We start from the raw sequence: 25,723 nt of genomic DNA on the forward strand, positions 1-25,723 counted from the left end.
CAGAGGCGGGATGTGGGGGTGGGGTGACTGGCTGACCCCTCAATCTCCCGCCTGACCCCTCGAAGTCAGGCCCTGGGCCCCGAGGCCCGCAGCAGGTCCTGGGCGGTGCGGCAGAAGGGACTGGAGTGTCAGCCCCAGCCAGGGGAACCGAGGGCACGCCCATTCCTTCCCCTCCTTCCCTTCCTACCTCCTCACCGCCTCCCCGGCCGCCCCCTGGGTGGGAGTGCTTAGGGTGGACGCCTTTAGCGCGGAACCCTCGGCGCTGGTGCCCGCCGCCCCTTCCCGGCCTCAGAGGCAGACGTAGACCTCCCCACACCCCCCACCAGCAGCTTCTCGCGCTGTTTTTGGAGGTGGCGGCGCCTTCCTTCCTGAGCCCTGCCCTCCACCCAAGGAGCCTTCAGCACCACAGACAGTGTTGGGGCGGGGCGCGGAGGGGGCGGAGCGGGACACGGAGACCCGGACAGGGCTAAGGGCCGTGCCCACCGGGAATCCGACTCCGCTCCCCCGGCGCGACTGTTGCTATGGAAACCGAGCAACAAAGGGAAGCGGGACCGGCGCCGGGCGCGGCGAGGTGGGGGTGGGGTTCTCCCGGAGCCTGCGCCTCTTCCCGCGGCGCAGCGCAGCCTGAGCGCCCAGGGCCGGGAGTGGTGGACCCCCAGGCCCAGCTCACCAGGGCTCCCCGCGAGCCGAGGGCCAGGCTCCCCACACCCCGCCCGCAGCCCCGGAGACGGCCCGGCCAGGCGGCCCCGACGTCGCCATGGAAACAGCCGGGGCGCGGCGGAGCGGCGGTCGCCCCGGCGGGCCCCGTAGACCCACCTCCGGCGCGAGGGGCGCGGGCGCAAGAGCTGGCCCGGCTGCCCCCGCACCCAGCCACCCCTCAGTGCGCCCGCCTCCCGCGGCGCCCCTAGGCGGCCCCGGCCCGGCCGGGCGGGTTATCGAGAGCATCCGCCCCATCCGCGAGCCAATGGGCCGCGCGGACCAGCCGGGCAAGGCGGGGCTGGGCGCGGGCGGCTGCGGCCGGGAGGAGAACGGGCGGAGGGCGCGGGCCGACCAGGCGCACCGACCATGGCCTCCAAATGCCCCAAGTGCGACAAGACCGTGTACTTCGGTGAGTGCGTTCCCGCTCCCGGCCCGCTCGGTGCATCCTGCCGCCCTTCGCGGCCAGTCCCGCGCCGCAGAGCCGCGGCGTAACTTGGGGTGCGCCCGGCCCCGGCCCCGGCCTGAGGATGCGCGTCCCGGAGCCTGGCTGGCCGCGCTGCCCACGCGGCTGAAGCCAAAGGGTGGGGCTGCGCGAAAGCGGGGGCGGCCACACCCGAACCCCGAAGCCGCTTGTCTGGGCGGGGCAGGGACCACCCGGGCGGGGCTTGTAGTCCCCCGGGATGGGGCCGGTGTTTGGGGGAGCGCTCGGGGATCCGCGGACGCATCCCGGATCCCAGTTCCTCGGACGGCGCCGGGCGGGGCGGGGCCGGGCGGGGCAGTACGTCCTGGGTGCCTCCCGCGCGACCCCGTGGGCCTGGGCCCTTTCTCCTGGACCCCCCACACTCGCTGCCCCGGGAACACGTGGCCAGGAACAGTGACCCCCAGCTCCCACTGGCCTCCGCCGAGCTGGGCTGGGCCAGGTTTGGACTCTGTTGGGATTCAGTCCAAGCGGGGGCGACCTTGGCCTCTACCTCCTGCTTGTCCCAACGCATTCCCTTGGCGCCAGTTCCCCCAGGAGTTTCACACGGGGGTAGGGTGGGGGCGGGTGTGACACAAGAGTCCCCGCGAACCTGAGAGGGACCTTGTGCTCAAGAAGCCCAGGTGCCCAGGACCCCTGCCCCCTCAAGGTCAGAACAGCCCTGGACGGGATGCAGGTGGTGGCGGAAGGAGGGATGTCTCACAGGGCGGCCCTCGGTCGGTAGCCCCTCCCCCAGGCGCGCTCTCCGTCTGGGCTTACTCACTCCCTGGGCCTGGATGCGCCCTTCCTACCCCCTTCCTCCTGGCTGATTCCCTGCCCAGCTTTCTTCAGGGTGGTAAGGTCCCTGCCCACCTACCCACCAGCTGCTGCACTAGGGGATAGACTTAGTGAAGCAGAGAGGAGGGCCGGGACCAACAGGGCCCCTGCCACGGTCGCCCCATACCCAGAATGCAGCCAGGCTGCTGGGAAGGCCGCCACTGGGCTTCCCGGGCTCACAGGCTGGAGGGGGTTGAGGGGAGGTTGTATTTTGCTGTTCCCAGAGGGGAAGGACCGGATTTGGCCTGGAGTGCTTCTGGCGTGGCGGGGAGCCGAGGGGCTTCCGGCTGCCACGCCTGGAGCCCGCTCAGCCCTCAGTCTCTGTCCCAGTGAGGGCTGTCTCTGCAAGGCTTAGGGTGGGAGACCTTCCCCAGGGCCCTCCTGCAGTCCAGCTCCCCATGACTTTGCCCCAGGCCAGGCCAGGCCAGCCTGGGGCTCTCCAGGGTCTTGGCCAACAGTCCTGTGGACAGCCTGGAAAGGCCTTCTGCCTGCCGGGCCGGCCGAGGCTCTCAGCGGAAAACAAAGGCGCTTCAGACCCAGCTGGCTTCTGTCCTGCCTGGGAGGCACTGTGAGGGCGAGGGTCCAGAATCCTGCCCACCCTCACACCAGGCTGCCCCAGCAACTTATACCTGAGTAGAACCCAGGCTGGCATGTCAGAGCACATTGAGGATGCCGCCCCAGAGCCCATGCAGCCAGGGTGGGCAGCTGGTTTTCTTCGGAGCCATTAGACCCAATCGATTCTCTGTTCCCTACTCGGACCCCGTAATGTGTGGCCATCGACCCACCCAGTGGGTCTGAGGGCCAGTTCCCTGCCCCCACTTGGCCCACGTCCCAGAGCTGGCCAGAGCGGAGTGCTGGCAGCCCTGGGCTGCAGCTGCCACGGCCGATAGCCATCGAGACTTCCATGCTGCTGCTGGGACATGCCTGCCCACTGTGCAGCCAGCCCCTGCCTGCCCTGGTGTGTCCCAGCTTCCTGAGTGAAGTGGTTCTGGGCAGAGAGCTCTGAGCTGGTGCAGCCTTGTGGTTGGGCTGGTGTCCTGGAGGTTGGCCCTGGCCGTGCCCAGAGGGTTGTGCCAGGGCCATGGAGAGCCAGCATTCACGGCCCTCTACCTAGTAGGCCACCTGGGGGATCCCATTTCACTGTCAGGAGCAGCACCCATGGACCTCTCAGAGTGGGCTTCACCCTAGCCAGGTGCCCTCCCCGATATCTGCCAGACAAAGGGCGCTGGGCCGCTTGCTGAGAAGGGGGGCCAGGAGAGTCACTGGTCCTTGGCCGCCTGACGGGCTTGGCCAGATTCTGCCAGACAGGGTGGGCCCAGCCTGCATGCTCCCTCCCCCCAGGGCCTGCAGCTTGTCCCCTTCCCTTCAGAATTCCGGCTCTGCTGGGCCCTTCCTGACCCTCCCCACCTCTTCCTGCCTGGCTCCCCGGGGAGGCCTCTGCTTCCGTCCACCGGGAAGCCGCCGAGTAGCCCTAGTGCGGGGGTGGGAGGCAGCGGCGGAGGGTCCCTGACCCTCAGCAGCTGGCCTCAGATCTTCCATGCCAGTGGCAGCCAGGGGCATTAGGGTGGGGGAAGAACTCAGTGTTTAGGACAAGGAATCCACAGACAGATGTGGGTCCCGCCTGGAGGCCCCACGGGGACGGGGCCTGGCCTTCCCACGAGGGAGCTGGAGGCTCTGGGGCCGCACCTTTGACTCAGCAGCGGGGCACTGCCAGCCCCATCAGGGCCCAACTGGTGGGGATCAGGGGCATGTCAGTGCGAGGCAGGTGTGGGAGGGAGAGCACATGTGTGGAGGAAGCAGGTGCACTGGAGAGGCAGGTGTGTGAGTGTAAGAGAAGTGTTTGAGGGAATGACAGGTTGGGGAGAGGCATGTGTGGGGGGGGAGGCAGGTGTGTGGGGTGAAGCGGGTATGTGGGGGGAAGGTGTGTGGGGGAAGTGGGTGTGGGGGAGTAGGCAGGTGGGGGGAGGTGTGTGTGTGGGAGGCAGGTGGGAGGAAGCAAGTGTGGGGAGGAAATAGGTGTGTAGGTGGAAGCAGGTGGGGGGGAAGCGGGTGTGTGGGGGGAAGGGTGTGTATGGGAGACGGGTGTGCGGGGAGGTGGGTTTGGGGGGAAGTGGGTATGTGGGGGAGGCGTGTGTGTGTGTGGGAGGTGGGTGTGTGGGGGAGGTGTGTGTGTGGAGGCAGGGTGTGGGGGAGGCAGGTGTGAGGCAGGTGTGTGTGGAGGCAGGTGTGTAGGGGAGGCAGGTGTGTGTGGGAGGCAGGTGTGTGTGTGAGAGGAAGGTGTGTGGGAGGCAGGTGTGTGTGGGAGGCAGTGTGTGTGTGAGAGGAAGGTGTGGGGGAGGCAGGTGTGTGGGGGAGGTAGGTGTGTGTGAGAGGAAGGTGTGTGGGAGGCAGGTGTGTGTATGAGAGGAAGATGTGTGGGAGGCAGGTGTGAGGCGGGTGTCCAGGAGGCAGGTATTTGAGCGGGGGCAGGCCCAAGCACAGGCCCCTTCACTGCAGGCACTGAGGGGATTAACAGGGCAGCCCCCGGCCCCTCCTCAAAGGCGGCTCTAGCGAGTTGCAGGGCTGGGGGCGCTGAGACCCAGAGGGAGAGCAGGACCTGGGGGCACCCAGCTAACAAGGGTGTCAGAAGGAGGTGCAGGGCCTGCCAGGTGGAAGGAAGGCACCTGGCGGAGACATCCTGAAAGTCGGGACCCCCGGAGCGCGTTGGAGTGGTGGCTGCCAGGTGGGGACGGAGGGGTGCGGGGCGCGCCCCGGCCCTGACCCCCCTCCCGCCCCTCCTGCTCAGCCGAGAAGGTGAGCTCCCTGGGTAAGGACTGGCACAAGTTCTGCCTCAAGTGCGAGCGCTGCAGCAAGACGCTGACGCCCGGGGGCCACGCCGAGGTGAGCCCCACTGTGCGGCGCGGGCGGGGGTGGGGTCGCGACTCCCGCCACCCTCGGGCAGGGTCCTGACCCGCGCCTCTCTGCGCAGCATGACGGGAAGCCCTTCTGCCACAAGCCGTGCTACGCCACCCTGTTCGGACCCAAAGGTGAGCCCCGGCTGCCCTTGGCCTGCCCTGGGACTTGCCGGGAGGAGCCTGGCGCTGGCGCTGGGGAGGGCTGCGGATCCCGGCCCAGACTCCTCGCCACCCTGGAAAGCCCCCAGTCCCCAGCCCCCAGCGGGCCGTTTTGTGAGACCCTGGGTGACCGCGGCCCCACCCCACGTGCCCCACCTGCAGGCGTGAACATCGGGGGCGCGGGCTCCTACATCTACGAGAAGCCCCTGGCGGAGGGGCCGCAGGTCACCGGCCCCATCGAGGTCCCCGCGGCCCGAGCGGAGGAGCGGAAGGCGAGCGGCCCCCCGAAGGGGCCCAGCAGAGGTGGGCTGGGCGCGGGCTGGGGCTGGGGGTTGTGGGCACCCGCGCCCCCGGCCCCGCCCCTCCCTGACTCGTGCGCCCACAGCCTCCAGTGTCACTACTTTCACCGGGGAGCCCAACACGTGCCCGCGCTGCAGCAAGAAGGTGTACTTCGGTGAGTGCGCGCCCGGGCCCCGGACCCCCGCCCCTGCCCCCGCCCCGGGGCTCCGCCTCACTCCTCCCCCTTCCCAGCTGAGAAGGTGACATCTCTGGGCAAGGATTGGCATCGGCCCTGCCTGCGCTGCGAGCGCTGCGGGAAGACACTGACCCCCGGTGGGCACGCAGAGGTGAGGGGAGCGCGACAGGGCTTGGGGGCCGGGCAGGGGCACGGGGGGATGAGGGTGAGAGGTGCTCCAGGAAGGGATGGGGGGTGGGAGGTGCAGAATTCTGGGAGCTGCGCTGTCCCTGGAAGCCTCCAGGTGATGGGTCGGGGGAGTCTGCGGACCCCTTCCTCAGCACCCACCTTCTGCCTCAGCACGATGGCCAGCCCTACTGCCACAAGCCGTGCTATGGAATCCTCTTCGGACCCAAGGGTGAGTGTGGCCAGGGTGGTCAGCGTGTCTTCCCTGCCCTCCCCATCCCTCCACTCTTCCTCCCACCCACCCCAGTGGCCTCCCTCCACAGGAGTGAACACCGGCGCGGTGGGCAGCTACATCTATGACCGGGACCCTGAAGGCAAGGTCCAGCCCTAGGCTGCAGCGGCTCTCATGATGTGGGCCCCCCTGCTTGGCTCTGCTGGAAGAGTGCCCAGCCACCCAGTCCTGCCTGCAAGCCCAGGGCGAGTATTGGAGGAGGGGCAGCCACGGGCAGAGCGCCATGCCCATCCCTGAGTCTGTGGTGTGTCTGCCCCCTCTGGCGTCCTCTGGGCGTCCCATGACCCCTTCTGTGTCTGTGCCTCCGAATCCCCGTGTGACCCTGTTCCAGCACTTTCCCGCCAGCCCTGCGTGTCCCTGCGGCACTGTCAGCTCTCCTTCCCTCTCCTGCTGCCCACCCACCTGCCAGTGTTATTTATGCTCCCTTTGTGGGTGACGGCCACGCCCTCACCGTGTCCCTGGCAGAGGGTTTGCCTCTGGGATCCCCTGCCTGGTGCCCACACTGCCTCACAAGCCCTCACCACCCTCACGTGGCTCACCTGCTGCTGAGCCTTGTGCTGTCAATAAACGGTTTGAGGATTGCAGGATTGTCTCCGCTTGTGGGATGGATGCAAGTCCCAGACTGGGGTCCCTTTCTCCGACCCATGCATGCTCCCAGCCAATGCCCCTGGGCCTGGCTGCTAGTCGGCGTGGGCCCTCCTCCTGAGGGTGATGGTGGGAGGTGGGGCCCTGGGATATTTCTGAGGAGGAGGGAGGGATGGGGGCGGGCAGCGTGGTCCCTGGTTTGGGTGGTGGTGCCCACCCAGATGGGGAGGCAGTAAGAATGCCAGGCTGTGGGGAGGTAGGGAGGGTGGGAGGCATTCCGGGGCCAGGGTCCTGGCCAGGGTCAAGTGAGGGTGGGATCCATGGGGGACAGAGCCCTGGGGGAAAGTTGAACCTGGAACCCTGAAAATACCAACAGCAGGCCTGAGAACCCGGAGCTGCCTGGGTCTGTGGAGCCTGGGAAGCGCAGGAGGGGTTAGCCCTGAGAGCAGAGGGTGTGGCCGTGGAGGGAAGGGGGCAGGGGACCAGAGGAGGGGTCCTGGGCAGAGAATGGGGAAGCTGGTGAAGGGTGGGTGTAGCAGGGGTCTCTGGCAGCTCAGGACTGGACTGAGAAGCGCAGGAGGGTTTGGGGGCTGTGGTCAGAGCAAGGACTGGAGGGGCTCAGTGTGGCTGTTTCCAGCTTTTGTCCATAGGGTGACGGACAGGCTTTTGTGGACAGGCCTGCCTTGGCCTGGGGTGTGGCCCAGGGATAGAATCCCTGCCCAGGTGTTCTGGTGAAGGTTTTAGTGATGACCGACTCGCCCCTGTCGTCTTCATGGTCCAGGCTCTGCCTTTTAGCCAGGGGCCCTTGCGGCTCCTCCCCCACCCCCGGCGCCCCGACTTTTCTATGCGCCACTCCTCGGGTTCCCACTAGAGGGCGCGCTATTCCATTCTGGCAGCACAGGGCAGAAGCGTGGAGACCTTCCCCAGTGGCCGAGCCTTGTCCTGGCTCCATCTGGACTCCCCACCTTGGTTTGTGCTCCTCGGCTCCTGGTACCACACTGAAGATGCCTCAGCCCTTCCTGCGGTGAGGGGCACTCAGACCTGGCCACTTCCAGGCCCCTGTCCCCAGTGCTACAGGGTGGCCAGGGCTTTATGCCTCTTCCCTGCCCCCAGCGGTTGGCACAGCCCCCTGCCTGGCTACTCTCCAGCCCGTGGGCTCTGACGGAGCTGAGCCTGGATGCTGAACCCATTGTCCTGAGAGCAGCCATCCATGCCCTGGCAGGGCCTGGGCTGGCTCCGGGGTCCAGCCGTGCCACAGCTACCCTCCAGCCGGGCACCCAGTGCAGCCACAGCGTCTCCTCCCACCTGGAATTTGGCCAAAACCCCCAGGGCCTGACGTCGCGGAAGGGACAGCCACTCCCCAACCCCAGGCTGAGGGGGAGGATCAGGTGGGTTCCAGACCCCTGCTCACAGGAGAGGCTGGGACGGTTCCCCTTCTCACCCCCTCCTACCAGGCCAAGGCTTCCTCAAACGTGGGGGGTTGTTTCGGGAGAACTGAGAATTCCCGGAGTGCCTGTCTCCACCCTTGCTGCGGGCTCCCAGGGTTGCATGGGAAATTCCTGCTTTCTGCTTGGCGGGGCGGGGGCAGGGTGGGGTGGGGGAGGAACTGGAGGGCTCAGCTGGACTCCCCCTCCCTTGGGAGCCTCCAGTGGAAACTATGTCTTGTAGAGTGGTGGGTGGTGTGCCCTTCCCTAAAACCCGGGCGGCGGTGGGGGTCAGGGTGGGAGGACCACCCTGGTGGGGATGATGTAGGCAAGGGGTCTCCTTCAGAGATAGCCCCTGACCCCGCCAGGGACAGCAGCAGCCCCGACCCCAGGTCTGGCTGGGGCAGGACCATTTCCTGCGGGGCCAGTTGGATGACGCTTGTCTGCCGTGTTTGTTTCCAAGTCATTGTCATGGAAACCGGGGCGGTTTGTTGCTACTGTTTGTCTGGACGGCGTCGTCGCTGGGCGGTGTTGCTGGGGTTGGCTGGGTGCCCATGGCACTAACAGGGCTCGCTTGGTGTCTCCAGCTCCAGGAAGCTATCCGCCTGCAGCCGTCTGCCAGGCAGGTGCTTCCTTGGGTGCCCACAGACCCACCCAGATATCTCCTGAAAGGAAGGGGAATCTGGAGTGGGCTCTTTTGCCCTTGGGCATGCCTCCTCCTCCTCTGTCCCTGCTTTGGGGGCTGCTCTGGCCTCAGTCTTCACTCTCTCCTACTTGGACCCATGCCCAGCCAGTGAGGCTGCTGTGAAATGCTATCTGCTCCATCCCTCCCCTTCAGAACCCCTGGGAACCGAGTCCAGGGGTTCACAAGGCCCTGGTGCCCCGTGGGGCCAAGCTCACACCCCGGCACTCTGTTGAGCTGAGCTGTGCTGCTCCCCGTCTGCACCTCCACTGTCCAATCTTCCTGTGCCTCTTGGCCAGGCCCCTCCAAGGTACTCCCCACTCCAACCTGGGCTGGTAGGGACCTCACTGGTGCCCCAGCCAGGCATCTTTGTGGGGCCAGCTCAGCCTGCAACTACCCCTGTCTCCACTTCTGGCCCCTGCCCTGGACCCCAGCACCCTTCCTCCAGTCTCTGCCCAGTCTCCCCGAGCCAGTGACCACATCATCAGCCCTGGGTACCCCGCTCCCCTGCCACCAGNCTCTGGCCTCAGTCTTCACTCTCTCCTACTTGGACCCATGCCCAGCCAGTGAGGCTGCTGTGAAATGCTATCTGCTCCATCCCTCCCCTTCAGAACCCCTGGGAACCGAGTCCAGGGGTTCACAAGGCCCTGGTGCCCCCGTGGGGCCAAGCTCACACCCCGGCACTCTGTTGAGCTGAGCTGTGCTGCTCCCCGTCTGCACCTCCACTGTCCAATCTTCCTGTGCCTCTTGGCCAGGCCCCTCCAAGGTACTCCCCACTCCAACCTGGGCTGGTAGGGACCTCACTGGTGCCCCCAGCCAGGCATCTTTGTGGGGCCAGCTCAGCCTGCAACTACCCCTGTCTCCACTTCTGGCCCCTGCCCTGGACCCCCAGCACCCTTCCTCCAGTCTCTGCCCAGTCTCCCCCGAGCCAGTGACCACATCATCAGCCCTGGGTACCCCCGCTCCCCTGCCACCAGAGAGGTGGATGTGAGGAAATCACCCAGTGCTGTGGGTCCCTAGCTCTGGACCATGGAGGGCTGGCCACAGGCAAGAACAGGCTGGGGACCAGGATGGCCAGGTGTGGGCCACACTTTTCCCAGCGCTTGATGGGCTTCCAGTCGGGGTGTGGGGTCCAGCTACCAGGCGGGGAGGCTGGAATTCCAGCCTCTGGAATTCCTGGGCTATGACTATAGGATGCTGGGTGCTAGACCCAGTCTCAAGGGAGGGGAAGGAGGGCAGGGGCACCCCATCTGGCTGGTCTTTGGAGCCCAGGCAGGGGTGCAGCCCTGTTGGGGGCAGGGCTGGCTGAGGGAGTCCCCTCCTTCCACACTTTGCCATGTCTGCTCTGGGAGAGGAGGAACCGGGCAGCCTTCCCACCTGCTCGGGGCTGGAGGTGAGGCCCGGAGGACAGGAGGGGCCTGTCTCGTAAGCCTGTCCCATCCCAGCCCCATGCTGGGTCTGCCCAGGGCAGGAATGGCCATTGGGCTCAGCACAGTCAACTAGGGCCAGACCACAGGCCAGACAGGGGGTCCCGGGAGACAAGCAGCTGAAAATAGACCCTGGGAACTTGGGAGTATCTGAGACTCAGCTGGGCTGAGCGGGAAGGCCAGGGAGGTGGGCCCTGGGGAGGCTCCTGTTGCCAGCTCCGCGCTGTCCTGGCGCGCGTATTGGCAGTGCAGGGCACCTGGTTGCAGAGCGTCCAGGACAGGCCTGGCTGGCCTGCAGCCTCAGGAGGGCACCTCACACCTGCCCACACCCTCAGCCTGGGCATGGGGCAAGGGGAGGTGGTGGGGAGGGCTCCAAGGACAAGGAGGGGCGGTCTCAAGGCGAGTCCCCAAGCTGAGTCTGCAGAGGAAGGGGCTGTGGGCCGAGAGGAGCAAAATAGACAGTGGGATTCCTCAGGGACAGTGGGGCTCAGCCCTGCCTCTTGGGTCACCCTGGTTCCTGGAGCCCAGGCCTGGCTGCAGGCTGCCGCACCCCATCCCCTATGGGCTTCAGCCAGAGGGCCAGCAGGAGCAGGCCAGAGCTCAGAGATGTGTGCAGAGGGTGGGCTGAGTACACAAAGGAGGCCTCGGCGATGCACCTGGAACCCTGCAGCAGCCTCACCACCTCCAGGTCTAGGGCCTTCTTGTTGTCCAGCTGCAGGGTGGAATGTTCTGGGCATAGAGGCAGCCTGAGGCAACTAGCTGGAGAGCTCTGTGTCCCTGTTCCGACCACTCTGTCCTCTGTTTGTTCCTGCAACAAATGCCACGAGGACTCTGCAGAGTGGGCTGAGAGGGGCAGGGGCTGGGGTCTCCAGCCAGCCCAGGGGGCCCGAGTCAGGCTGGCCCCATGGACCAGGTCAGTGCCCCGCCCCAGGTCCCTGCGGCATCCCCCGCCAGGTGAGAGCCAGGGGAGCGGACAAAGCCGGAGGCCTAGTGCCTGGGCTGGGGCCGGTCGGGGGCAGTGTGTCGCAGAAGCTGGCAGGACCCTGACCTGCTCAGATGGGTGTGGGCCTTGGAGGTGGGATGGCCTGAACATGGAGTGTGGGTGGAGAAAGGAACTGGAAGCTGGGGTCCTGCAGCTGATGAGGGCCCCCCCCACCCCCAGAGCACAGGGTGGATGGGGAGCGCAGGAGAAAGGGGGTTTGAGGGGCACATCAGTCTGTGGCTGAAGTTTAGGGAGGGTTCCAGGGATAGTGTGTATGTGACTGTGTGTGTCTCTGTGTTATCTCTGTGTGAGTGTGTGCCTGTATCTATGCATGTGTCTGTGTGTATCTGTGTTTGTGAGTGTGGGTGTCTGAGTTGAGTATCTGGAAAAGTTGCTGTGAGCCAACACAGAAGGCACGGCCCCACAGCGAGGGCATCCTGCCCCCACCCCACCCGTGACCATGGCGACAGGAAGAACAGCAGGGAAGGCCAGGAATGGACTCATCACCCTGGTTTTCAAGGAGGGGCTCCCCCATTGGCAGGGCGGGTTGGAGTCCAGAGTGCGGGGGAAGGGACCATCCCTGGGGGGTGGGTAGAGGGGAGGACAAGGACTGGGTCATTGTCCCCATCTGCCCTGGCTAATGTCCCTACATGAGCTGCAAGTCACTGGGCGAGGAGCTGGGATGGGCTGGGGGCGGGGACTTTACAGAAATATGGGCGGACAACTTCGAGAGGGACCGCACACACACCCGTGGGGACCCCAGAGACCCCCGATGGACACGCCCACACACAGGTATGTCCGCAGGCACCGGGCACACACGTGTGCATCAGGCACTTGCCCTGCACCTCTGCACCCGGAGCACATCATCCTAGTGGGGGTGTGGACAGTTGTGCTGGGCACCCTGGGGCTTGTGGGCAGCGCACACCCCAGGGGAAGTGCAGTGACAGAGCCCCCGGCCCCCCCAAGACTGTCTGGGCTCCCCTGGCCTCTCCCTCTGCCTGTCTGCAGGTTTGTCCCACGGCGCCCCACACTCAGTGGAGATGGCAGGTGGGCCCAGACCTGAGAGTGGGTTTAAAGGTTCATGGGCTGGAGGCTGGGGGTTCCAAGGTTGCAGGACAGGAGTACACCCCTGCTCTGGAAACCTTACCTCTGAGGGGTCTCAGAACAGGGGATGGGGAGGGCTCCGATGGGCCCCTGTAGAAAGTCCTATCAGACCCCAGCCCTCTCCCCAAGCTGGGGGCCTGGTGGTGAACAGGGCAGGGCAGGTGGTTTCTCTTCCTCTCAGTGCAGGCCTCGAGGTGCTGACAGTGGGGCGGTGGGCTTCAGGGAAGGTGAGGTTGGGATCACAGGTGCAGTTAGCGCTAAGTGCCCTCCAGGGGTAGGCCAGCAGCTCCTGGGGCCTGGGACGATGTTTTACAGCACCCCTGGCGGGGACAGGGCCGGCACAGGCCCAGTGGAGATCGAGGGCAGATAAGGACGCTGGTTAACATGGCTGACAGAAGGGATGGTGGGTGGGGAAGAAGGGCAGGACGGCCCTTATGCTGTGGGAGCTTGGGCACAGGCTCCTCGCAGCACGGAGGTGAAAGGCCTGCAGAGAGAGGGCTCCCCTGCCCAGCGGGAGGAGAAGGGCTGACGGTGACCCGGACCCCTCCTGAGGCTGGCCGGCCAGCTGGAGGGCTGACCCCAAAGCCCGAGGACAGCGCAGCCCCCTCGGCCCTCCTGAATCTCGGGGGCAGGTGAGGCAAACAGCCTCCGCCTGGCACCGGGGCCATCCTCCGCCTCAACTGAGCAGCGGACTTGGACCGCTTTGGCCTCCCTGGGCGCTTCCCGCAGAGATAAGGGCCCCTCCCTACGCCCGGCCCGAGCATCTCCGAGCCGGCCTGGGGGTGGCTGAACTTTCCTTTGCCGGCCGAAACCCCAGCCCCTGCAGCCGATCGGGCCTCAAGCTACAGCTCTCCTCGCTGGGAGTTCCCGCTGCGGTCCGATGGACCTTCCAGAGCAGCGGAGGTCAGAGGAGCTAGCAGAGGCGGGGACGTCCCTTGGGAATGAGGGGACTGAGAGGGGCGGCTTCCTAACCCTGGGTGGGATGGAAGGCCAGAGTGAGTTCCTCGGTGGAGGGCAACAGCGGGGGCTCCCCGGCAACTGTCACCGGCCCTCTGTCCTGGGGAGGGCGGGATCAGAGCGCCGGCCGCTTTGCATCTCTTTGCATTTTAGTGTTTTGTCCAGGCCTGGCCCGGACAGATATGGGGATCGGGCGCGGCAGGGCTGGGGGTGGGAGCGGCGCTTCCTGCTGCGGGGGAGCCTTTTATCCCGGATCCTGGACCCGGGAGACATCACCGCGCTGGGCTAGCGGCGCGGTTTGAACTCGCCTAAGGAGCTGCAGTCCCTCAGGAAGTCCCCGTGGCCCCCTGCCCCCGCGCTCCGTCCTCAGTCAGGTCTGGGTCCTGCCTGAAGGCGGGGGTGGACCAGATGATCTTTCTCGGGCCCTGGGCCTAGATTCGAGGTCCCCAGGGTCCAAGTCCTGGGTCCAGGGGGCGGGGCGCGAGGGGCGGGGTCTCCAAGGGGCGGGGTCCCGGGGTCCCTGAAAGGCGCGGACGGGGCCGGACCCACCCAGTCCCGCGCCTGCAGCCCGTGCTCCCCAGCCGCTGTCGCCTGCACCGGACCGGAGCCGCCATGCCCAAGTGCCCCAAGTGCAACAAGGAGGTGTACTTCGGTGAGCGCGCCCACCGGCCCCGCGAGGAGGCGCCGCTGAGGGGGCGACGGGGCTGGGGGCCTCTCAGGAGGACCGAGGGCGCTGGGTCCCCTGGGCGCCGCCCCGGGGCATACGCCTCAGCCTGGCCCGCCGCCTGCCCCGGGATGAGGGTGGTGGTGGCCCCTGCGTCCGAGGGCCCTGGCGATCTCTGCCTGTTCGCCGTCTTCCTGCGCTCGGCGGGCTATCTTGGACTCAAAGCCTCCCCGTCTCTGGGTCCTACGGTCTCTTCCGTCTCTTCTCGGACGCGCCCTGGGTGGGGGACCCGCAGCGCTGGAAGGAACGCAGGGCTGGGCCGCGCCTCTCAGCGCTAAGTAGAAACAGACGCGGAAACCGACGCCCGGGGCGCGATCCCGGGCGCCCGCCTTCCTGCCCCGCGTGCGCACGCCCCGAGGGGAGGGAGGAAGTGGGAAGTCACCCCTGTCCCCGCCAAGAAGGGCTCTCGCAGGCTCCACCCTTGCCACCGCAGAGGCCCGGGGCTGAAAGCCGTCAGCCAGGCCCAGGCCCTGCTGACCTCAGCCGCAACCCCTGACCCTCGGCCCCGCCGTCCAGCCCCACCCAGCCCTCAGGAGCAAGACTCCAGGCCACACCCGCAAGTGCCCCGGGGACCAGCGACCCCGCGCTTTGTTTGGTTGTATTGGCTCTGGAGATTGGAGATGTCCCCCTCATGGGGGTGCTGAGACCTTAGGGTGGGCTGCCAGGCTGGGCGGATGCAGCCCAAGTGCACAGGACCTTGGGCAGAGCTGGCTGCAAGAGGCGGATACGCCAGTGGCGGGCGGGCACCGCCTCCTGCAGCGTCTCACCGGGGCCTGTCTGTGCCTCTGCAGCCGAGAGGGTGACCTCTCTGGGCAAGGACTGGCATCGGCCTTGCCTGAAGTGCGAAAAATGTGGGAAGACGCTGACCTCTGGGGGCCACGCTGAGGTAGGTGGGACCTACCCTGGTGGCAGGGGCCAGGGGTGATTGCACCCCCTCACAGCCCTTCTCCTTGCAGCACGAAGGCAAACCCTACTGCAACCACCCCTGCTATGCAGCCATGTTTGGGCCTAAAGGTATGCTCCCTTGGTCCCCGCCCCACCCCACTGCCTCCTCCACCCCAACCTGTTGACTTTTTCCACCTTCTCTGCAGGCTTTGGGCGGGGTGGAGCCGAGAGCCACACTTTCAAGTAAACCTGGTAGGTAGGACCCCACTCCCTATCCTGCCCCCTGGTTCCACCCTCAGGATGGGGATGCCCCTCCCAGGGAGGCCTGACCACGCGTGGGGCCCAAAGGGAGGCCGTGGATGCTGCACTCACGTTTGTGCCTGTCTCTCTCTGCACAGGTGGTGGAGACCCCATCCTTAGCTGCTTGCTGGGCCACTGTCCAGGCAAATGCCAGGCCTTGCCCCCAGATGCCCAGAGCTCCCTTGTAACCCCTAATGCCCTCAATAAACCGTTTAACAGTTGGAAAACCTGTGTGTGCATGCACGTGTGTGCTGGGGAGTGCCAAGGGAGCTGCAGCGGGGCTCTGGCTGCAGGCTGTCACTGGCGCCTGCCCTTCTGCTGCCTATTGCCCTCCCAAGGGGGCTGTTCCAGGGTCTCATAGGCCAGGGCTCCCTGTGCAGGGTGAGTCCAGGCCACCCTAGACAGCCCGCACCCAGCCCTGGCACTCTGAGTTCACCTCTGCAACTCCCAGACCCTCAGAAGTGCCCCTGAGCCCTCCTGGCCTTCTGGGAGTGGGGAGGGGGGCGCTCTGCAGGACCCCAACCAAAGGCTCAGCAGGCTGAGAGGCCTGGAGGCGGGTGGGACTGGCCTCGGGTCAGCGGGTGAATCAGCTCATGCTGGCTCCCTTTCAGAGAGGCACTGGGGGAGTCGTGGGGACTCCTGGCCTTCCCCCTTTCCACCCCCCAACCCTGTCCTCATTCCTCACCCCTCCAGGCCAGGCCCAGCTTCTGCAGGGGCCTGATGAGGCTGCTCTGCCCCTGACCCAGGCACCACTGCCCCACGTGCGTCCTGATCTGCCATCTACCCTGAGCCCAGGGACTTACCCAGTGGCCTGGCGTCCAGTGGGGAACTTGAGTACTGGCCGTGCACAGGGGCTGGGGGACCTTCTGGAAACCCTTGCTAACCTCAGCCAGCTGCTGCTGACTGGCCACCTTCAGAGATCCCCTTCCCCACACTGGCCACTTAGATTCCGGCTTTGGTAGAAGGCCATCCCTCCAGATACGCACTGACTTAAAAGAGCCCAGGGGTCTCGCCCTGCCTTAGGGCTGTGGTGGATGTGCTGCAGGCTCCGCTCGACAGGTGCTGTGGGGGCAGTCTAGGGTGGCCCGCAGGGTGGGGTGTGTGGGGGTGATTGGGGATTCCTGGAATTCCAAGAGCTGGGAGCCACAGCACTTTTGATGGGATGGGGGCAGGGGAGGGGAGGGGAGGGCGCTGGGGGTGCTGAGGTGAGGCTGGTTTCTGGCTGGACGGTGGTGGGTGGAGCTGAGGGAACTGAGATCTTTGAGACTCAGCGACACCTGGTGCAGAGAAAAATCCGCAAGCTCGGGGGTTGGGAGATTGCTGAACAAGGCCGCAGAGGTGCTCCGCCATCTCCCCCACGCTTCCTGCCAAGTTCCTGTGGCGCCGCGGTTCCCCACCCTCTGCTCCCATCCCCCTGGCTCCCGCCGCCCTGTAGCTCGGCAGGTGCAGTAGGTGCTCCGAGGAGGAGGCCCCTTAGCTTCAAGGAACCCGCGTGGGCGGGGTGATAAGCGTAGTCTTCCTACTGGCGCCATGAAGGAGGTCGCGGTGCGCCGGAGGGAAGGAGGCTGCGGGCGGGGAAGGACGGGGGTGGGCGGGGAGGGAGAGGAGGGGCTTGCTCGGGTGGGGCCCCGAGGCGGGGCCGGGAGGGCTGCCTGGAGGAGGAGGTCGGGGGCGAAAGAGGCCGGGGAGGAAGGTGGGGCCGCAATCTCTCCGGCTGCGCCTCGCGTGGGCGCGGCCAGGCAGGGCTGGGGGTCCAGGAAGGACTGAGTTTCCCTCCCCCGCGCCTTCGCCGCCGTCCTCGCAGGCCCGAGGTGCACGTGCATCGCGGGAACAGCCCCGGTGACGCGCGACCCGGGGTCTTCACGAATGCTCGGAGGCGCCGCTGGTTCTATCCCCAAAGACAGCCCCGCGTTCTTCCCAGCCCGCGCCTTTCGGGGCCGCCCGTGCATGCGGGCCCGGCTCAGCGGCGACCGGGTAGCAGCTGCTTCCGTGCGTCGGCTTCCTCCGGGGCTGCTCCGTGGCGGCGGCAGAGAGAAGCGCTGCCGCGGGCGGGCGAGGACCGGGAGCGCCGGAGGAGGCGGCCGCGGGCTCGGGCCGCGCGTTCGGGACCCAGGAGCTGCCCGGGACCTCGCGCGCCCGGAGCCAGAACCGGCCGCCCTGGGATCTTCACTGTGCGGCGCGGCGGGCTCTGGGCCGCCCCCTGGCGGCCCCGGCCGGGAAGGCGGTGCGATGGGCGGGGCTTCCGTCAGCTCCGGCTGCGTGCGCAGCCCCACGGGGCGCCTCCGGAGTCTGCGCGCTCCCGCCCGGCGGTTGCTAGGTTGCCAGGGCGTGAGGCGCTGATGGGTGGGGCCTGAGCAGGCGGGGTGTCGGGTGTCGTGAACGATTGAAGCAGCAAGGCGGAACTCCCGTGGATTCTCCATATCGAGACCTGCCCCGCCCAGGACCCGGAAAGTGGGGTCCGCAGAAACAGAATAGACCGCACTCAAACTCCAGGGGAACCGTTTCATTGGGCTTGGCCAACGGAAGGCGGGTCCCTGCCCGACGCAGGGGTGGGTGCATTGTCGGCCAGCGCGTGTGATTGGCGCAGGTCCCAGCCGGCGCGGTGATTGGGCGCCTGGACACAAGCCCGTGCCGTGAATTGGACTCAGGTCCAGCCGGCGCGGTGGATTGGGTGGAAGTCCCAGCCGCGGCAGTAGACCTCGGCCTGTGCGGTGATTGACGCAGGGTACCGGGCGGCGGCGGCGGCGACCGGAAGGCGTTTGGTGCTGGCTGCATGCGGGGGCGGCGGGTGGGCGCGGCTGGGGCCCGGGCCGGGCCCTTCCTGAGGCCATCGCTGGCGTGAGTCGGTCGCTGCCCTCGGACCACAGCCCGAGATCTTCCGGCCGCGCCAAGTTCGACCGTCCGGATGGTGACGCTCGCGACGGAGGGCAGCCGGGCCGGGTGGGGTCCCGGGCCCTCGCAGGGAGTTTGAGCCGGCTCCCGCTGACCGCCCGCTTTTATTTTCGCAGACTCTGCGCCCTGGCAGCTCCTCTTGCCGCGTGCTCTCCCCATTCCTGCGGGCAAGCGCTTGGCCTCGATCGCCCTGGGTAAAGCCGCTCTGCTCCGCACTGCTCCTGTAAAGCCGCCTTCCCCAGGAAGTCCCCGCCCCGACGGCTCGAGCCCCCCACCCAAACCCGGTAACACTGACCCGCCTGCCCCTCAAAGCTCCAGCTTCCCCAGTAAGCCGCGCCCCAACGGGCCCTAGCTCCACTCCCTTGGGTAGCACCGCTTCTACTCCTACAAAGCCTGGGGACGTCCCCGTTGAGCTCCGGTATCCCTCATCCTTGGTCTGAGTTCGCAGCTCTCCTAACCATCCCATGCCTATTCTGAACTAGGTCTTGAGCTTCTGCTTGGAGTGATCCTGTGGGCCGGTCTCTGGAGGGAATGCCAGGTGGTGTCACCTCGGCAAGGCAGGTGGTCCGCCCACTAAAGGTGGGCTTTTCCAACTGCTCCTATGAGGTCCAAGCCCGCTGGTGAAGTCCAGCACTGTGCTTCGCCAGGGCTAACCCGCGAGCTGCACTGGCAACAACTAAGCGCTGAGGATGGGGCTCGCAGGGCAGCCGGGAGCCTGCTGCTGGCTCTGTCGGCTGGCTGCTTCGCGCCGAGGACCTGTGCCCGAGGCAGATGCTGCCAGACCCGAGTGGGCCTCTGGGTGACGAGATGACTGTGTGGGGCCAGGTCCGTGTGGGTGAGGGTAAGCCAAGCCCAGCTCTGGTCCTCAACTCCTGGGGTCAGAGCAAGGGGCAGGCCTGGGACAGTCCCCTCTGGTTGATTTGCCCTCCAGGGCAGTTCTATGAGGGGTTACCCAGCCTGCCCGGCTGAAAAGCAGCGGAGAGCTCCCCCTGTTGTCGGGGAGCAACGCCGTTTGTTCTTGGCTGTAGCGCTCCCTCCCGTTTTCCATCCTGATTCCCTTCTTTGGGGTAGAGTGGGGTGGGAGGGCCTGACCCTTACTCCTCTTCAGTGTGACGCCCTGGCCAGCCTTGGACCACCTGCACCTCACATGGAAACAGAGGGTCCTGTGGATGTCCGCCATGTGCAGTGGTTGATGGGAAAGCTGCGGTTCCGGTGGCGCCAGCTGGTGTCCAGTCAGCAGGAGCAGTGTGCCCTCCTGAGCAAGGTAGAGCTGGCGCAGGGCTTCCACCCAGGGGCTGCGTCCCGTGCTGCAAGCCACCAACTGCCAGTCCCTGGAGCTCGTCCTATGAGGCCCGGCACAGGCTTTTGACTGGATGTGGGCCTTCCTGCCCTGGGCTTACCCAGAGCCTGATCCCGTGGTTCCAGGTGGTCCTTGCAGGGGTCCAGGGTAGGATAGAGGTGGGCAGAGTTGGGCAGGGAGCCCAGTGGGGTGGGCAATGGTGGGCAGAAACTGGTGTCAGAGAGCTCACAGAATTTGCCTTCTTGTTCCCAAAAATCACCAGTGGTCTTCCAGCTCTGTGTCACTAAACAGTGGGATGGGCTCTGGGCCATAAAAGCCACCTCCTCCTGGGCACTGGAGGGGGAGGAGGACAGCCCCTGCTCCCACCACATCCTAGTGGGGGCTGACTTGTGGGGTGGGCAGCTCCTGTGGGTCCCTGAAGGTGGTGGGGGCTGGCTCAGGGGCACAGGTACCCAGCAGCATGCCCACTGTGCGGCCAGGGCTGACAGGTGGGTCTGTGGCTCCCACCAATGCGGGACTCCTTGGATACCCCCCATTCCCACCCTTGCAGAGGGTCTGTTGCTCAGCTGGCCTTTCCAGGGACCTCTCACCAGGCTTGGCCTGGACACCAGCTGCTCCGCTTACGTGCCTATGTGTGACTCTCTGTGCCACCTTCCAGCCTCCCTTTGCTGGGGAGCCCTCCCCATTCCCCTAGATCCAAGCAGTCGTTCATGTTCACACTGTGAGTCTGGCTGAACTGCTGTTCCTGTCCCTGACGCTGCGGGGGAAGCCAGGGCACCCCACTCCCATCTTGCTGTGCCTGGGAGCTGGGCGGGATGGGGAGGCCATCAGTGGAATTGCCTGGCACCCCCCTTCAGCAGGCCCCAGCGGTGCTGATGGTTGTTCTGCACCCAGCCCAGCCCCGCCAACCTCAGGCAAGGAGTGGCTTTCTCCGAGTCCTCTCTTGTTATCTGTGAGGTGGGCTCTGACGGCCGACCTCCCTGGAGTGGTGAAGACTCAGTGTTGGGGGAGGTGCTTGACTCCCACTCAGCCCCGGGGTCTGCGCTGCCTGTTTCAGATTCACCTGTACACACACGGCTGCCACAGCGACCAGAGCCTTGGCCATCTGTCTGTCACTGAAGCGGAGATGCTCAGGGACCCAGAGGGAGGCCAGCAGGTGAGGGCCGGCAAGTTGCTTCCGGAATGGGCTTGGGTGGGCGGTGGGGGCGGCAGTGGGGGCACTGCCCAAGGTGGGAGGGGCCTGTGGGGGGCGTGGCAGCTCTTCGGCCTCCAGCGGTGGGTGTCTCTGCATGTCCGCCACTGGTCACTTTCAGACTGTGTGACTGACAGATTCTCTGGGCCTCTCCTAGCCTCATGGGCCACTCATCCTTCCTTTCCACAAATTGAGATGTGGCGTGGGTGGGGACCCATGATGCAGGAGCCTGGGCTGCACTGGCAGCTGGCTGAGGGCAGGCTGTTGGGATAAAGGAACACGGATCTCAGGTGTGAGCTGGTGGTGTTGGCGTCTCAAGCAGGTCTCACCTGGTGTGTCAGGGGGCACCTGGGGGTGTGGGGGGCTAGCCCACACTGGGTGAAGGGTTGGGCACAGGACTGACTGGGAGGGGACAACTACCCTTCAGAGCCCAAGGCCAGGCCCACATGGGATGTGCTGGGCTAAGCCTGCCAAGCTGAAGCCAGCTGCATAGGCCCTGGAGACTTGCAGGCCCCGTTCTGCTTCCTACACTGGGACCACCCAGGGGGCACTTTCTAGGCAGGCCTGCCCCAGGTGACGGGGTCTTTGTGGTCCCGGGCAGATCCTGGGCCCTGGATAGCAGAGACCTGGAGGAAAGCCTGGCCCTGAGCCCCAGGTGGCCATGTGACCTTGGGCAGACAGCGTCTTGCTCTGACTGGGGCTATTGGAGCACTAACCAAAATGTCAGGGTTGACCTAGCCCCAGGCATCTTCCCCGGGAACAGCCGCTTCCTCTCACCCTGCGCTGGCCTTCCACCCCCATCTTTCTTTCTGGGGGTCTGCCCGCCCATCATCACTGGCTTCTTCCTCTTGTCTGGCTTATTTTCAGGAGAAAGGGCAGGGCTGGCTGCCCCTCTTTTTATTTATTTTACTTTCTTTGAGACAGAGTCTTGCTCTGTCACCCAGGCACAGTGGCACAGTCTCGGCTTACTGCAACCTCCACCTCCTGGGTTTAAGCGATTTTCCTATCTCAACCTCCTGAGTAGCTGGGACTACAGGCACCCGCCACCACATCTGGCTAGTTTTTTTGTGTTTTTAGTAGAGACGGGGTTTTGCCACGTTGGCCAGGCTGATCTCAAACTGCTGACCTCTGGTGATCCACCTGCCTCGACCTCCCAGAGTGCTGGGATTACAGGCGTGAGCCATGCCCGTAGGCTGGGCTCTGTGCTGTCCTGAGTGATGGGCTGGCACTGTACTGCTGCTGCAGATGCATATGGCGGGGCAGGAGGGCAGAGGCTCAGGGCTGGTGTGATCTCTTCTTCCAGGCCCAGTCCCCCTTCTCTGCCTCTTTCCTCTCCAACCCCAGAGACTTGGCTCCTGTACCTCATCCCAGGCCTGCCCAGGGGGACCCAGGGGTCAGAGGCGGATGGCCTGGCTCCTGGCCCCTAGTCTTGTGTCTACTGGGGCTTCCTGTTTGTGGCAAGGGCCCGTGGGTTCCAGCTCTGCAGCCCAAGTCTGTGGGATGGCACGCCTCACTTGTGGGCTCACAGGGCCCAACCCCTGATGCCTGCCTGGCCCCTGGTGCCAGCTGGGCCTGTGTCCCTGGCTGAAGCCGGGCTGGCACCCACCCCGTTGGCCTGCACTGGCGTTGGTGGTGCTGAGGCAGCATCTGGGTGTCCCGGTCTGCCTTTCCCCTACCTGTCTTGTAGAGGCGGCTCAGCGGACTGGGACCCCTGGGTTGCGGCAGAGCAGAGGCTGCCCTGGCCCCAGCCTGCTCCTGCCCAGTGCCTCTGTGGGACCACTCTCTGTGGTGGGCTGGGGGGCCTGGAAGTGAGGCCCCGCCCTCTCCCGGAAGCTGCGTGTGGCGCTGGCCAGGGGGACTGGGGCCATGCCTGGCTTCCTTCCAAGGTTTCTGGAGCGGGAGCCGCCCAAAACCTGGACCTGGCCTACCCAAAGGGCCTGCACTTCTGCACTCCTGGGATGGGTCCCAGAACCTTCTGGAATGATCTGTGGCTGGTATGTGAGCAACCAGGCCTGTTGCCGGGTGACTGGGCAGCTCCCTTGGATCCTGGTGGGGCCTCAGCCTGCAGCCTCCTCTTCCCTCTTAGGGTGGTAAGCGGAGGGAGGCTGGCAGGGCAGTGGAGACCACAGGACTTGGGGTGGGTGGGAGGGGCGTGCTTGCCCCTCTTCTCCTGTCTGCTCCCACCCTGGTCCTTCTCGGGAACTGCGGTGATTGCCCTTCTGCTAGGTATGTTTAAGTGGCTCTCCCCATGGTGGAGGTCTTCGCTTTTCTCGTGGCCTGCCTGGGTGGGCAGGTGGGCCGCAGCCCCTGGCACCAGCCTTCTCCAGCTCCCATGCCGCCCACAGACCTGCCTGTCCTCATATTCTCTGACCATGGGCCTGCCTGCCTCTGCTCTGCTCCTCCCCAGGTGGGCTGGGTTGGGCCTGGTGTTCAAGGCTGTCCCTATCTGCCCCCCAGCCCACTGCTGGAGGCCCAGGCCCCTGCAGCCTCCTCCACAGTCTGGGTTCCTGGGGGAAGCCGGGGTGGAGTGGGGCAGGATTCAGGGGTAGAGGGCCTGTCCCCAGCAGGGGTCCCCTGCCCTGGGGCCCGAGGTCATTGGTATAGACACCCCATGAGTGAACCTGGGAGGCCTTCCGTGTGTGGGGAGAGCGGCTGCTATGTCCAGCCGCCTGTCTGTGGGCACACTGTGGGCAGGTACCTTTGTGCAGGGCCATGGGGCAGGCAGGGCGGGGTCTTGGGAATGTCAAGTGTTGCTCAGCTCTGCCTTTTCTGCCACCTGGGTCACCAGGCAGACTTAGGGGAGTCCCTGAAGTTACAGGGCACGGGTTTTCCCTGCCCCAGAGCCTGGCTTGCTCCTTAGTTTGGGGCCTCCCCGTCCTCCTGCAGTCCTTGGATACAACCCCCATTCAGTGAGGGCTGTGGGGCAGAGGTCTAGGCTTGAGAGGCAGGGCCTGGCCATGCATTGGATGGGGGCTGCCCTGTGTTGCAGAAAGGACAGTGGGCTGTGGCGTCTGCATCACACCAGGGTGCCTCGCTCATCACTCTGGCCAGAGAACCTGGGCGCAGGCAGGGGAGGGCTGCAGGGGCAGGGCGTGTGCTGGGCGTTGGGCCGGGTGTCGGCGCTGAGTCCAGCTGTCCATCCGACTGTCTGTCCATGGGGTCCTGTGTGAGTTTCTAGCCCAGCTGCCATTTGCCTTCCAGCTGCTGCGGACTCTGGAGCAGGAGAACCGGCGCCTAGAGGCTGTCCTGGCGTGGCGGCGCACAGAGCTGGTCTTCTGGCAGTGGATGGTGAGGAAGCCTACGCACCCTCCCCTGACATCCCTTCCCACAGCAGCCCCCAGGTGGGGAGCTGGGGATCTTCCCGTTTTCCAGACAGGAGGAGGGGCTTTTCGGGAGGCCACAGACCTAGCATAGGCTCTTTCTAGGGTTTCCACTCACCTTCAGGGGAGGCCCACCGCTGCCCCCATCCTCGGCTCTATGGCCTTCTAGAGTGTGGCCTTTATGCCTCTCTGGACGTCATGGCTGCTGAGATGGTGGCATCTAGCCCGCTGTGGAACCTGCCCTCTGTCCCTCTGTCCTCTTGGCTTGGTGCACGCTGTCTCACTTGGGTCTCTGTAGGACACAGTTCTGGGCACCTGTGCCCCGGAGGCACCTGCTGCAGCTTCACAGCCCACCTTCCTGCCCTGGGTCCCTGAGTGCGGGGATGGCGAGTTGGAGCTGGTAGTGCGGGAGCTGCAGACCCTGGAGGAGGAGCTGCGGGAGGCTGCCGAGCGCAGGCGGGTGGCCTGGGAGGCCAAGGTGAGTGCCAGCCTCGCTCTGGGCACCGGCCCAGCCCCACCTTTGGGGGACCGTTGACCTGAGGGCGCTTTGGACTTGTTGAATCATACAGTTGCATCTGATTAAGCATGGCAGGCGACACACTTACAGGCATGCACTCTGAGGGAGCGGGAGGGCAGTTGGCGAGGAGCTGCAGCTGCTGCGAGACGGCCCCGGCCCTTCTGCTGGAGGTCTGTTCTGATTCTTTGCATGAAGGAGGGAAGCCGGTGCTGTGTGGGCCCTGCTGCTCCCATGCCTCTACCACACATGCATTCACAGGGTGGTGGCCACTTCTCTACACCTGCCCGGGACCTGTCTAACCTGCTGGTGGCCACCTGGGTCTCCACCCTAAACACAGAGCCGCCCTCTTACCTGCTGTACAGGTTCGTGGCTGTGAACACGGGGCTGCATTGGCTCTGCCTATTTTCTTCTTCTGAAGAATTTTAACATAAATTGCAGGCATGATTTTTCCCTTAAAATCTTCAGTAAGCCTCTCTGAAGAGCATGGGCATTTCCTGCATGCCTGCGGCGCCCTCATCCCCGAGTCAGCCCAGGGGATGCCAAGGGGTCCTGAGGCTAGTGTCCTGGGGGGACAGAGCCAGTGCCGTTGTCTCCCACACAGGCTCGAGGCTGTGGACGGGGGCCAGAGTGGAGTGCCACGCGGCGGGCCTCTCAGGAGACTGTGGAAAAGGAGCTGGGAGCTCTGCAGCGGCGCTGGGAGCAAGACAGTGGCCCAGCCCAGGCCCATGGGCCACACCGACTGGTGAGACGAGAGGATGGGGCAGCAGGCGACCGGGACCTGCGGGCAGCTGAGCTGATCAGGACACTGAGGAGCCAGGAGGCCTGCCTGGAGGCGATGCTACGTCAACTACAGGGACAGTGTCGGCAGGAACTGGCCAGGGTAGCGGGAGCCCTGCCTGGCCTCATCTGGATCCCGCCACCTGGACGCTGAGGGCCTGTGGACGGGCCTCATGTGGGAAGCCTGCCCTGGCCCAGCCTGGCTGTGTCCTGGAGAAGCAGATTCCAAGGCCAGGTGGCCACAGGGACGATGCAGATGCAGAGCCCACGTCACATGCTCACTCCAGGGGCTGGGGCTGGGCTGACTCTTGCTGGAGCCCGGGCCCGTGGCCAGCAGCACGGGGGACAGGAATGGCCGATCCCCTGAGGAGGCCGTGACAGGCCCAGCCTGGTGGTCTGGAGGGAACTCGGAAATAAATGGTAGTGGCTTTCCTGTGGGGCGAGGCTGCCGGCCCTCCCTCTGCCACCCTTTCAGGTTTCCTTGTTTGGGGCTGGGAGTGTGGAGGAGCCCCTGGGCCATGGTGGCCAGTGTAGGGCTGGCCAGGTGCTGGAGGACGTGCATTCCCTAGACCGGTGAGTGGCAGGCCCATGGGGAGGTGGCACAGGCCTCCCTGGAGGGGGATTGCCTTGGCCCTGCCCCCCTTCATCGGGCTTCCACTGTGGGCCCAGCCCTGGGC

The 25,723-nt window shown here is 65.7% G+C and overlaps 3 protein-coding genes across 7 annotated transcripts; all 3 read left to right on the plus strand.

The window, feature by feature from the left end:
• The first annotated feature begins 830 nt into the window (after positions 1-830).
• Positions 831-8,864, plus strand: CRIP2 (cysteine rich protein 2). 3 transcript variants are annotated; one of them, XM_017852821.1, is made up of 8 exons: positions 831-1,108; positions 4,779-4,873; positions 4,962-5,019; positions 5,209-5,349; positions 5,432-5,500; positions 5,578-5,672; positions 5,861-5,918; positions 6,010-6,562. In XM_017852821.1, exons 1-8 carry the CDS (start codon positions 1,066-1,068, stop codon positions 6,075-6,077), a joined length of 627 nt encoding a protein of 208 aa, XP_017708310.1. In that variant the 5' UTR covers positions 831-1,065; the 3' UTR covers positions 6,078-6,562. The 3 variants fall into 3 exon arrangements, with proteins under 3 accessions (XP_017708310.1, XP_017708309.1, XP_017708307.1); XM_017852818.1 differs by adding an exon at positions 7,786-8,864 and having other exon boundaries at positions 1,026-1,108; positions 4,779-5,019; positions 6,010-7,587; XM_017852820.1 differs by having other exon boundaries at positions 5,578-5,918.
• A 2,875-nt stretch (positions 8,865-11,739) lies between these two features.
• CRIP1 (cysteine rich protein 1) lies at positions 11,740-15,275 on the plus strand. The gene is made up of 5 exons (XM_017852822.1): positions 11,740-13,791; positions 14,655-14,749; positions 14,820-14,877; positions 14,955-15,000; positions 15,147-15,275. Exons 1-4 carry the CDS (start codon positions 13,752-13,754, stop codon positions 14,993-14,995), a joined length of 234 nt encoding a protein of 77 aa, XP_017708311.1. The 5' UTR covers positions 11,740-13,751; the 3' UTR covers positions 14,996-15,000; positions 15,147-15,275.
• Positions 15,276-18,106: 2,831 nt separating this feature from the next.
• TEDC1 (tubulin epsilon and delta complex 1) lies at positions 18,107-25,510 on the plus strand. Of its 3 annotated transcripts, none has more exons than XM_017852824.1 (6): positions 18,107-18,134; positions 19,049-19,204; positions 20,298-20,396; positions 23,634-23,720; positions 24,051-24,230; positions 24,871-25,510. In XM_017852824.1, exons 2-6 carry the CDS (start codon positions 19,088-19,090, stop codon positions 25,198-25,200), a joined length of 813 nt encoding a protein of 270 aa, XP_017708313.1. In that variant the 5' UTR covers positions 18,107-18,134; positions 19,049-19,087; the 3' UTR covers positions 25,201-25,510. The 3 variants fall into 3 exon arrangements, with proteins under 3 accessions (XP_017708313.1, XP_017708312.1, XP_017708314.1); XM_017852823.1 differs by lacking the exon at positions 18,107-18,134 and adding an exon at positions 18,737-18,781; XM_017852825.1 differs by lacking the exons at positions 18,107-18,134; positions 19,049-19,204; positions 20,298-20,396 and adding an exon at positions 22,591-22,839.
• Positions 25,511-25,723: the final 213 nt, after the last annotated feature.

This window comes from Rhinopithecus bieti, unplaced genomic scaffold, assembly GCF_001698545.2.
Source record: "Rhinopithecus bieti isolate Rb0 unplaced genomic scaffold, ASM169854v2 scaffold_35859, whole genome shotgun sequence".
Lineage (NCBI taxonomy): Eukaryota > Metazoa > Chordata > Mammalia > Primates > Cercopithecidae > Rhinopithecus > Rhinopithecus bieti.

What these genes read in the sequence shown, in the direction of transcription:
- CRIP2 (XM_017852818.1), top strand. Translation starts at nt 7,310, where the DNA reads ATGACCGACTCGCCCCTGTCGTCTTCATGGTCCAGGCTCTGCCTTTTA. An exon ending in ATGCCTCAGCCCTTCCTGCG is followed by an intron (nt 7,588 to 7,785) that starts GTGAGGGGCACT and finishes ATGCCCTGGCAG; the next exon opens with GGCCTGGGCTGGCTCCGGGG.
- CRIP1 (XM_017852822.1), top strand. Translation starts at nt 13,752, where the DNA reads ATGCCCAAGTGCCCCAAGTGCAACAAGGAGGTGTACTTCG. An exon ending in CCTCTGGGGGCCACGCTGAG is followed by an intron (nt 14,750 to 14,819) that starts GTAGGTGGGACC and finishes TTCTCCTTGCAG; the next exon opens with CACGAAGGCAAACCCTACTG. An exon ending in AGCCATGTTTGGGCCTAAAG is followed by an intron (nt 14,878 to 14,954) that starts GTATGCTCCCTT and finishes CCTTCTCTGCAG; the next exon opens with GCTTTGGGCGGGGTGGAGCC.
- TEDC1 (XM_017852824.1), top strand. Translation starts at nt 19,088, where the DNA reads ATGGAAACAGAGGGTCCTGTGGATGTCCGCCATGTGCAGTGGTTGATG. An exon ending in AGTGTGCCCTCCTGAGCAAG is followed by an intron (nt 19,205 to 20,297) that starts GTAGAGCTGGCG and finishes TGCCTGTTTCAG; the next exon opens with ATTCACCTGTACACACACGG. An exon ending in ACCCAGAGGGAGGCCAGCAG is followed by an intron (nt 20,397 to 23,633) that starts GTGAGGGCCGGC and finishes TTTGCCTTCCAG; the next exon opens with CTGCTGCGGACTCTGGAGCA.